This window comes from Apium graveolens, chromosome 7 (assembly GCF_009905375.1).
Source record: "Apium graveolens cultivar Ventura chromosome 7, ASM990537v1, whole genome shotgun sequence".
Classification (NCBI taxonomy): Eukaryota; Viridiplantae; Streptophyta; class Magnoliopsida; order Apiales; family Apiaceae; genus Apium; species Apium graveolens.
This window is the reverse complement of record NC_133653.1, coordinates 54967635-54979188: the sequence shown is the minus strand read 5'-3', so window position 1 is coordinate 54979188 and position 11554 is coordinate 54967635. Positions and strand designations below refer to the sequence as shown.

The following is an 11554-nucleotide window of genomic DNA, read 5'->3' as shown; positions in this document are numbered from 1 at the left end:
TTTATAAAGATTATTCTTTATGGGAATATTATTTAAATAATAATATTCAGACATTTTCTAAATATTCTGGGGACTGATTTACTTCATTAAATCAGCTTCACTCCAAACATTCTTAAAAATGTTTTGCGAGTCTTCAAAATGATTTTTTAAAGTTAGAGCGGATCCCAAAACTCATTTTTTTTAAGATCCTCCTTTCGAAGGGGATTTAAATATTCGCTCAAAACCTGAGGGATCCGGCTCTGTGGTGTGTTTTATATTCGCAACAAGGTTGCTGTTTTGATAAATGAATTGATTACTTACCCAACACTCGGGAAGTAAAATTCTTGGAACAAGTTATTCCATTAACAGGCATCGCCTGGGAAATATCGGTGAGTTCTCCTTTCCAAATAGATACGACTTCTTGGTGGAGCCGTATCAACAAGTTTCTACTTGGGGAAAGTGGGGACGAGCTTTACGTTTCAGAGTCATGGATTTCATCTGAACTAGGAGTGGCGTAAGTGGCCGAGTAGCGCCGGCCCAGCCTTATTATATTGGCCCAAATGGCCTGGAAGTTCCGCTAAGGCGGTCCATTCCTTAGGAGTTCAGTGTTCGGTTGACAAGTAAATCCGACAGGTTCTCCTCTACATGTAGAAAATGGTGGGGTTGTACTACTACGACTGATCATCGTAAGTGGTCTTCCTGGCGCGGCAAACTCCCGTAATGAGTTCATCATCCAATTGGATAATTTCTGCAACACTACCCAGAGCACTTCGATAGAAAGGCTACGGTTGGGCGATTGTTGAGTGTTGGCAGGGTCAAGCTTTCAAAATGATGTTTACATCAAATGAAGTATCTCGTAACTTCATTTTATTTTGATAATATTTTAAAGATTTAATCTATTCAAATCTTGCCTTATAGTCTCATCTATGTGATGAACTTTTGAAGCTAATTATAACTTGAACGGTGGTAGTTCAAGTAGTATTTGGGAAATATATAAGTATATTGGGGTATCTTGTAACTTCATCTTTTAAACTTATATCTAATTAATAATTATCTTATGAATGACAAAGATTTTCAGAAAAACGTTGAGACAAGGTTAGATATATGAGATCACCTTGCAACGATATTTTTTTTATACAGTTATACACTGGGACTTTGTGTATATTATGCATGGAAGAGGACTTCCAATATTTTGAAAAGTATATATGTATATATATATATACTGAATATTTTGCGACTTCATCGCATTAAGATATCAACTTGGTTCATTTCTTTTGACCAAGACTTTCATGAGTACTATGAGAAGGCTCATATATTGTTAATCATTATACATATTATTTTGGTGGGCTTGCTGCTCACCCTTGCTTTCTTCTTTCATCACACAACATCAGATAGACAAGATGAACCGGACCAAGCTCCCGATTCGCAAGAGGTTAGGAGACGTTCCGCAGTTTTCTAGAAGCACTGATGCCGCCATAGCTGAGGTAGGAACTACCAATAGGCTAGGCTTTCAACTTTTGATGTATCAGATTATGTATATTTATGAATTGTAATAATGGCAAAGAAATGTAAATTTATTCAGAAACCTGTTTAAGGTGTATTGGAATATAATTGTGGAATAAAACGACTTGTGATTATTTTTGGATATTCATCTCTGAGACTATAACTTGTGGTGTGTGTGTTTATTGTGGGGTCACAGTACAGAGTAGTTGATTATTTATTAAGATTGGGTGTTGTTAAGGGAAATGGAACTCGTGACAACCCGGATCCCCGACCCCGGATTTGGGGGTGTTACAGATATGTTCTTCCTTTCCACCACACCATTTTGTTGGAGAGTCCTTGGAGCTGAGAACTCATGCATGATCCCATTTTCTTCACAGAACAACTTCATGGTTGTATTCTTGAACTCAGTTCCATTGTCACTCCTGATATTCCTTACTTTGAAATCTGGATGATTGTTGACTTGCTTGATATGATTGATATTGATTTCACTAGCTTCATCCTTTGATTCAAGGAAATAAACCCATGAAAACTTTGAGAAATCATCTACAATCACTAGGCAGTACCTTTTCCTTGAAATTGACAATACATTGATTGGTCCAAAAAGATCCATGTGTAGCAGTTGTAATGGTTCATCAATTGCTGATTCAAGCTTCTTACCGAATGATGCTTTCTTTTGCTTTCCTTTCTAACAAGCATCACACAGTCCATCCCTTGTGAATTCCACTAGAGGGATTCCTCTAACTAAGTCCTTTTTCACTAAATCATTCATTGTCTTGAAATTCAAATGAGACAGCTTCTTGTGCCATAACCAACTTTCATCTGGACTTGCTTTGCTGAGAAGACAAGTAATTGACACTGAATCTATAGAGTTGAAGTCAGCTAAGTACACATTCCCTTTTCTAACTCCAGTTAGAACCACTTTGCTGTCCTTCTTACTTGTGACAACACAGGCTTCAGAATTGAAGGAAACAATATTCCCTCTGTCACATAGTTGACTGATGCTCAATAGATTGTGTTTGAGACCATCAACTAATGCAACTTCATCAATGATGACATTTTCTTTTGAAATCAAACCATATCCCATAGTGAACCCTTTGCTGTCATCTCCAAAGGTTATGCTAGGGCCAGCTCTCTCCTTGAACTCTGTGAGCAGGGTGAAATCTCCTGTCATGTGTCTTGAACAGCCACTGTCCAAGTACCATAGATTCCTTCTTTTTCCCTGCACACAACAAAATCAATCAAGTTGATTTTGGTACCCAAGTTTCCTTGGGTCCAGCCTTGTTAGTCTTTTTCCTAGACTTCATTCCTCCCGCATCTTTTGACTTAGGTAACTTTGGGTCAACCTTGGTCTCAGATGTAGTTGGTTGAAGTGTAGGGTTAGTCACAGAATCATTTAGCACATTTGATTGAATTTGATAAGGCATGGATTGTGCAAACATATTATTCCATATAGGCATGTTGTATGGCATATGAGGCATACTGAATGCAGTAAAATAAGGATTATTAACATATGGCATGTTTGCAAAATGTGCATGAGGATTCTGATGAGACATAACAGGCATAGCATGCAGAGGTGACATAGACATGTTAGGCATGGAGGGAGTTAAAGGCATGGGAGCATTCTTAACAGATTTGCAGTTATCAGATAGATGATTAACACTTTTACAATGCACACAGCTTTTTCTAGGAGCATACTTATCAGGTATGTAATTGTTGTGTTTGTTAATCCCTACCTTCCCATTTCTATTAGATTTTCTTTTAGTTTCCTTTTTATCCTCAATCAACTTAAGCCTATTTTTCAGCTGATCTAAAGTCATATGTCCTATATTCACCTTACTGACATCTTTGGATGTGCTAGCTCCTTCTTTGACAAAGTTCTTGAAAGTTGAACCAACCTTCTTATTGAGATTATTCTTTTTAGAATCACTTGCCTGTTTTAATTGATGAGCTTTCAACGGATGCTCTTTTTCTTCCTTCAACGGATAACTTTCATCATCCGTTGATTCCACATCCGTTGACAATCCATCAATTAATTCCAACTCTTTTTTGTTTTTCTTCCAGGCATTCTCACATAATGATTCAATTCCCTGAACCTTGGCAATCTGAGCACTAACATCCCTAGATGTTTTCCAGGCCTTGATTACCTCTTGCTCACTTTCTAACTGTTTAGAAAGAATTTTTACTTTCTTAACAGCTTCTTCTAGTTCACTTTCAACAGTCAAGCATTTAATTTTAATCTTCTCAAGCTCAATTACCTGATCCTCTAACACAACATTCCTATCACTTAAAAACACATTATTCTCTTTGATTCTTGTGTTTTCTTTAGCTAGTGATTTAAGGGAAACACGCAAATGATATAATTTATTGGACATATCATTTATGGATTCATTGCATTCAATCTTAGAAAGCTGAGAGAGATCGGTAGTAATTACCTGGTTGCTTGATGAACTAGTTTCATTTTCATCATAATTAGCCATCAGGGCTAGGTTGACATATTCCATATTATCATCTTCATTGACTCCATCTGCTGCCCAATCATCTTGAGTCAGAAAAGCTCTTTCCTTTTGTTTGAGCAAATCAAAATACTTCTTTTTGTAATCAACTTGCTCAAATTTCTTTTTATCAGAGGTTGGCTTCCTGCACTCATTTGCAAAGTGTCCACTAATGTCACAGTTATAACATTTGAACTTAGATTTGTCCACCATGTTTTTGTTTGACTTAGTGAATTTTATATTTTTCCTGAATTTCATCTTTGCAAACCTCCTGGACAGTAAAGCCAGATGTTCATCAACATCATCAGAGTCATCTTGACTGGAATTGTCTTCATCCTCAGCTACTTGCTCCTTTCCCGTGCTTGATTCTGATTTGCTTGTGCCAATTTTGAGACTTGGCGTTGTCTTTTCCTCATTCCTGGCTTCAATCTTCTCATTGTCAGCTACAAGTGCAACTGATCCTCCTTTTTTCTTTCCCTTTTCCAACAGCTCATCTTGCTCCATCTCAAGTTCATATGTCTTCAAAATTCCATATAATCTTTCAAGTGTGAAGTCCTTATAATCTTGAGAATTTCTTAGAGAAACAGTCATAGGCTTCCATTCCTTTGGTAGAGACCTCAGAAATTTTAAATTAGAGTCCTTGACTTGGTACACTCTGCCATACAGCTTCAATCCATTCAACAATTTCTGAAATCTGTTGAAGGTATCATTCAATGATTCTCCTTCTTCAAAATGAAAATATTCATACTGTTGAATGATAAGCTGCATTTTGTTTTCTCTAACTTGCTCAGTACCTTCACAGATAAGTTGCACAGTATCCCAAATTTCCTTAGCAGTTTGGCTGTTAATGACATTGTCAAACATATCTTGATCTAGGCCATTAAACAGAATGTTCATGGCTTTCTTGTCCTTGTGAACCTCTTCAATATCTTCAACAGTCCATTCTGCTTTTGGCTTGGGAATAGACTGTCCAACAACAACTGTTGCAGTAGCAGCTGTGGCCACCTTGTGAGGGATGTGAGGACCATTTTCAATGCAGTTGATGTAGCTTTCATCTTGAGAGAGAAGATGTAAATACATCTTTACTTTCCAGTGATGATAGTTATCTCTTTCCAGGATTGGAATCTTTACACCAATATCCTTCTTACTCATGATGTTAGCAGAATAGATCTTTAAACTCTTTGTATGTTAAGAGCTTGCTCTGATACCAATTGTTATTCCCAGTGAACTAACAATGAGATTTACAGAAGGGGGGTTGAATGTAAATCTTAAAACTTTTTCAAGTTTTGAGCAGTTTCTAGGCTATGTGTTTTGATGAACAAGTGTGTGTGAATTGCTTTGAGCTAATGCATACAGATATATATTCAAACACAAATGCAAAGAACACAACAGACTTAAAAACTTTTCTGGTGGATTTGTTGTTCCACCAGAGATGTGTTATTTCAGAAAATCTGTGATTCAAAGAATTAAATCACAGCTGCGTCCTAGTACAAACTAGATGTTTTCTCTCTGGATTTTTCTAAACAGCTCTGGAAAAATTCACATCTAATTACTAGCTGCTACTTGGTTTATATATCACCAAGTTTACAAGTGAAGACAAAACTGTAAAATACAATTAAAAGATTCTTCATATGTTTCTTTTTCATTTCTCTATCCAATGAAATTTAGGTTTAGCTGTGAATCTTTGAATACTTCCTTGTTTGCACTAGAATGGAAATGCTGCATTTTCTTGATTCCTCCTAGAGGCTGCCACATTCCAGTTTGTCTCTGTCAACCCATGTGCCTCTGTCAGCTTATGAATTGTCACTATCAACTGATATTGAACTAAACATCCGTTGAAGCTTTCATCCGTTGATGACTTTTATCCGTTGAAGTTTTATCCGTTGTTGCATTAGCAGTTGAAGCTTTATCCGTTGAAGCACTCATCCGTTGACGGATGTTATCCGTTGAAGCTGTAGAGACATCCGTTGAAGCTTTGTTTCTCATCCGTTGAAGGCCTTTAATATCAGTTGATATTACTTCACTTATACAAAATTACAAGGCATGAAATATTTACAATTAGCCCTCCTATTTGCATATCCACTAGTAGTCAACATGACTGATAATTTTCCACAACATCTAAGAATTACAACTAAAATACAGAGAATGAAATATGCTACAATACTAAACTTATTTCTAAGTAAAGCTACTCCTTCAACGGATAGCCAGAATGGTCTTATCCGTTGAGTCTACAAACACTAGATTTCTACTTAAGTGTTTTGTTTAACTTATCATCAAACTAATACACATATTCCTAACAATAGCTATAGGATATCATTCTTCATCTCTTCAATATACGTCCTTGTTTCTTCCAATTTCTCAAGCATATGATTCTCAAGAGTTTCGAAGTTATGGGTCATTTGCTCAATACGTAGGATTAGTTCACTCATAGTTTTTTCAAGAGTAATTTTTTTCCCCTCAAGTAGATCAACGTTATGACATGACTTACTCGAACCTCGCGACCTCTTTTCCTTATCATTACGTGAAATAACATCCCTCCCTCGGTCATTAACGTTGCTAGCATCAGTGACTTCCTCCACTACACTTTCTATGATGTCTTCCTTTAAAGTTACGCCCTTCGCAACCTTTGACTCGAATACCACATTGTCACGGACTTAGAACTCTCTTAGTTCAACCGCCGATACTTAACTCTTGTCTCGCATTGAGAACTACTAAGTAAGCCTTTGTAGCAACTAAGTGAACACACACAAAAACACTTAGAGTATTTGAAAAAAGAGTGGACCTATTATTACTAAGAGCACAAGTGTTTACAAGTAAGAGTTTTTACAACTTGGATGATCATCTAAATGAGGGGACCTCCTCTATTTGTACTACTCTAAGGATGATTCTAGAACCTTTTACAATATTCCTCCACTAAATAAGGTTCTAAGGGTTTTCATCTAAAATATCTATACATGATATTTTATAAGTACATTTCACATGATTTTAGAACTTTTTATATTCACAATAGATTACTATAATATTATAAATTACTCTAGTAACTTTTGCAACAAAAAATGACATGATCGGGTCCAAATTAAGCGATACGTGACAAACAATCTCCTTATTTTTCGGAGTAAAAATATAATCCACTTATGTATTGCCCTCTTCAAGCATTATTAAGGATAAATCAGGTATGTTTGATTTATTTTATTTTATTGTTTTTTTAATTATTGCGAATTTAACGAAAGTACAATTTCTAGTAAAAAAACGAGAGTATATTATGGATTTTGGAATATTAGCGTCTAACCCACCACGGGTATCCTTGTTGGTTGAATTTAGGGGTTTACCCCCACAAGGTCACAAATTTGAACCCTCCGGGAGACACGAAAGTAAGTAAATTGCCATGCTCGGTGGCTACGAGTGCGCTAGCAGTCCTCCAGATTAGTTGAGATGTGCGAAAACTGGTACGATACCGGATTAACAAAAAAATATTAGCGCCTAATAATAATACAAAATAAAATAAAAGAAAATGAGCTTCCTAGAAAAGAGCAGGAGAGCATAGAGGGATGAGATATCCTTGTAGTATTGTATAGTTGGCGAATTGAAATCTATCCACTTATCTTGTATATAGACCACACTGAATGCACCGCCGATATGTCCAGTTCTTGAACCTTGCACATACTCTTTCCTTTTTCACACTTTAACAAACTCTCTCAAACACAATGGCTGGGGTAATTGGCACTTCTTCACCAGCATTCTTGGCTTCTCCAAGACCCCTTTCTTCTCAATCTTCTAAACCTTCTATTCATTCCTTTTCTTTCACTTCAGGTATACATCGCTCTCTCTCTCCCCCCCCTCCCCCCCCCCCCCTCTCTCTCTCCCCCTCTCCCTCTCCCTCTCCCTCTCCCTCTCTCCCTCTCTCATATTGTTATCTGCTTACTTTTGCACACATTTTAACTGCTATTTTTTCACATTGAGTTTGCATTCTTGGATTATGGTGTATGTGTTTAAGACCCAGTTCCTGCTTTTACTCAGTCTAGTTACTTTGATTTTGTTGAGGTTAATTGTATAGAATGAGCAATTTAGTCTAGTGAATAACAGAGAAGTCGAGGGTGCGAGCCTTACTTAGGCATGTCTATGTTAGTATCAGGGCAATTCCGTGTTTTAGGGGTTTTAAAAATGCGTTTTTTCTTACAGGGAGGAAGCTCTATAGAGGAATCCGTGTCCCGATTAAGAAAGGGAGGTTTGCTATTACCAATGTGGCCACCGAAATGACCCCTGCCCAAACTCAGGTACTTGCATTTTGGTTGTGGTAGTTGAATTTATTTTTTTTCATTTAAATTCCACTGCAGTTTTGTAAGTTTAGCCACTTAAGTTATTTCATTTCTAAAGGAGAAATGGTTTTGTAATCCAAAGAGGACTAGCTGCGCAACTTGTTGCGTGCCTGTTTTCCATCTCTGTGTGATCGTATAATTTAAATTAATACGAGAAGCAGCAATAAATGGTCGTACAATGCTAAGAAGAGCTAGGTTTTCTAGAAGAATACTCCATTTGTTGACTGTTACATTGAAGTTTATTAAATCCGTTTCAAAATAGTTGTCCAATTTTGAATTTTTGAATTAAGATTATTAACTCTTAACTCCAATGCTTGTGCGAGGAACTTTATGATGGAGTTTTTAATCTTGGTCTGATTTTTTGTATTGGTAAGTAAAAGACAACGTGAGGGCATATTTGCAATTTTATGCATAAGAAAATTTTGTGTTAGTGGTAGAAATAAAGATACAACTGTCATAGTAGAAGTTTGAAAGTTTTCTATTGAATTTACGGAGGAAAATTGTGATCTTTGTATGTGTTCAGGCACAAAAGGTTGCTAAGGAAAGCCAGAGACCGGTGTATCCTTTTGCAGCTATAGTCGGTCAAGATGAGATGAAGCTGTGCCTTTTACTTAATGTTATTGATCCCAAGATTGGAGGTGTCATGATTATGGGAGATAGAGGTACTGGAAAATCAACAACTGTTAGGTCATTGGTTGATTTGCTTCCTGAGATCAAGGTAGTTGTTGGTGACCCGTTTAACTCGGACCCAGAAGATCCAGAGTCTATGGGAGCGGAAGTACGTGATAAACTAATTCAAGGTGAGGAACTTCCTCTTACGACAACCAAAATCAACATGGTTGACTTGCCATTGGGTGCAACAGAAGATAGAGTCTGTGGTACCATTGACATTGAAAAGGCCCTTACTGAGGGTGTGAAGGCATTTGAGCCTGGCCTTCTTGCTAAAGCCAACAGAGGAATTCTTTATGTAGATGAGGTTAATCTTCTAGATGACCACTTGGTAGATGTTCTTTTGGATTCTGCTGCCTCAGGATGGAACACCGTTGAGAGAGAAGGCATTTCAATATCACATCCTGCTCGCTTTATTCTTATTGGTTCTGGAAATCCCGAAGAGGGAGAACTTAGGCCACAACTTCTTGACAGGTTTGGAATGCACGCTCAGGTGGGGACTGTAAGGGATGCTGAGCTCAGAGTCAAAATTGTCGAGGAGAGAGCCCGTTTTGATCAAAATCCGAAGGAATTCAGAGTAACATACTTGGAAGAGCAAGATAAGCTCACGCAGCAGATAACATCAGCTAGGGCCTCTCTTTCTTCTGTTCAGATTGATCGTGAACTTCGAGTCAAAATTTCCAAAGTTTGTGCTGAGCTTAATGTCGATGGATTGAGAGGTGATATAGTGACAAACAGGGCAGCAAAAGCTTTAGCTGCTCTTAAAGGAAGGGACCAAGTACAACCTGAGGATATTGCTACTGTCATTCCTAACTGCTTGAGACACAGGCTTCGAAAGGATCCTTTGGAGTCCATTGATTCGGGTGTGCTTGTCATTGAAAAATTCTACGAGGTTTTCACTTAAGTGAATAGAAAATCCGTCCTTGTGTAATTTTGCATAAATTGTCACATAAGTTGCTGAAAATTTTGGATTTTACCATGAGGTTCCAAGTTTTCCAAGTTATCAGTGTTTTAGAATTGTGCTACACAGGACAGTTGTGTTCTTTTTCTGCAGTGAATTTAGCACAAGTCATGTTCTATGGTACTGGGCAGAAAACAGACCGACTTCAATGAAAGATTATCATTTATATACAGATGGGGGGGGGGGGGCGGGGGTTGTACCTCACCTAAACTATACCCTTGTGTTTCTATGTACTGCTTTAATAAAGACATTGTTATATCACTTCCTGAGTTCTACAGAGCTGGTTCTAAAGGCGTGACTATGGCTTGTTGAACATATATATTCATATCACAACAAATGGAAATGGCTTGTCCAGTCTGCTGTATTGTGTCTATAGAATAGTTTAAAGAATTAAAGGACTGTGAATTAGTTGTGGTTCTGTAGTCATAAACTATATGTTTCCAGCAAGGTTTCAGGACTCATTTACAACAGATCTTGTGATGAAAATTTAAAATTTTGGACTAGGGCAAACTTATGTCCCACAAAGTAGAAACTGAAAATCCGCACAAAACATCAAGAAGACTGCACTTGTCTAACCTCAAAATCTCAAATTATCTAAATATTACCATTTTTGTTGCAACTCTTCTCAAGTGCATATAGATATTGTTATGGATAAAAAACCAAGGTTATTACTTGCTGTATTTAATACTAAGATTCGGGAGCTCAAGGCCTTTAATGGCTGCTCTCGTGTTTCGTGACTCAATCTGCCTTTACGAGATGCCTACGTATCTCTGTGAATTAGAGAATCAAGCCTAAAAAACGTAGTTCTGATCGGTGGGGGTGAGACCCCTTATATAGATGTGGGAGTCCTTGAATTGGACTTGGTATAGGAGACTTGGTGGACAAGCCTCTGAATTAGGATAGACTTAGGAGTCCTAGGAAGTAGGAAGCTGATTTCTTATCCTTTTAGGTCCCCTTGAGGCTAATCTATAAGGATTTATATCCTTATCGGGACTCTTCTCAATAGCTGATTTTTCCCTTATTAATTAATTACGAAATTAATTAATAATTAGGGCTTTTGGGCCTTTTTTATTCCATCAGGCCTGATCTGGTCCATCAGGCTTAACCTTTCTGGTCTGAGTTTCATATATCTTTTTATTGGGCCTAGCAGCCCACAACTTGTACAATTAATGCAGTATTTAATTATACAATCATAATTTATTTATCCCTATCATTTGCCCCCCAACTTTTGCGAAACATTGAATAGGTTTCGCAGAAGTTAAGTCTATTTGTTCCCTTACAGGGTTTCGTTTTTCCGTAAAGTGTGGAGCGACCTACACGTTTACAACGAATTTTTCCTTTTATTTAGGAATTATTTTGATTTCCAGGAATTTTTCCCTTATTTCCGGGATTTTTCCCTAATTTCTGGATTTTTCCCTAATTTTTCTGGGATTTTCCCTAATTTTTCTGGGATTTTTCCTTATTTTTCTGGGATTTATCCTTAATTTCTGGATTTTTCCCTTAATTTCTGGATTTTTCCCTTAATTTCTGGGATTTATCCTTAATTTCTGGAATTTTCCCTTAATTTCTGGGATTTATCCTTAATTTCTGGATTTTTCCCTTAATTTCTGGATTTTTCCCTTAATTTCTGGGAT

The 11554-nt window shown here is 37.2% G+C and overlaps 1 protein-coding gene across 1 annotated transcript; it reads left to right on the top strand.

Annotated features, from left to right (window-relative positions):
* The first annotated feature begins 7532 nt into the window (after positions 1 to 7532).
* Positions 7533 to 9986, top strand: LOC141671443 (magnesium-chelatase subunit ChlI, chloroplastic-like). Its single transcript, XM_074477693.1, has 3 exons — positions 7533 to 7784; positions 8154 to 8248; positions 8814 to 9986. The coding sequence occupies exons 1-3, from the start codon at positions 7679 to 7681 to the stop codon at positions 9861 to 9863; spliced, it is 1251 nt and encodes a 416-aa protein (XP_074333794.1). The 5' UTR covers positions 7533 to 7678; the 3' UTR covers positions 9864 to 9986.
* The last annotated feature ends 1568 nt before the right edge of the window (positions 9987 to 11554 follow it).

Excerpts from the sequence above, each read along its gene's own strand:
- LOC141671443 (XM_074477693.1), top strand. The coding sequence starts at position 7,679 with ATGGCTGGGGTAATTGGCACTTCTTCACCAGCATTCTTGGCTTCTCCA. Across the intron at positions 7,785-8,153 it reads TTCCTTTTCTTTCACTTCAG|GGAGGAAGCTCTATAGAGGA; the intron begins GTATACATCGCT and ends TTTTTCTTACAG. Across the intron at positions 8,249-8,813 it reads TGACCCCTGCCCAAACTCAG|GCACAAAAGGTTGCTAAGGA; the intron begins GTACTTGCATTT and ends GTATGTGTTCAG.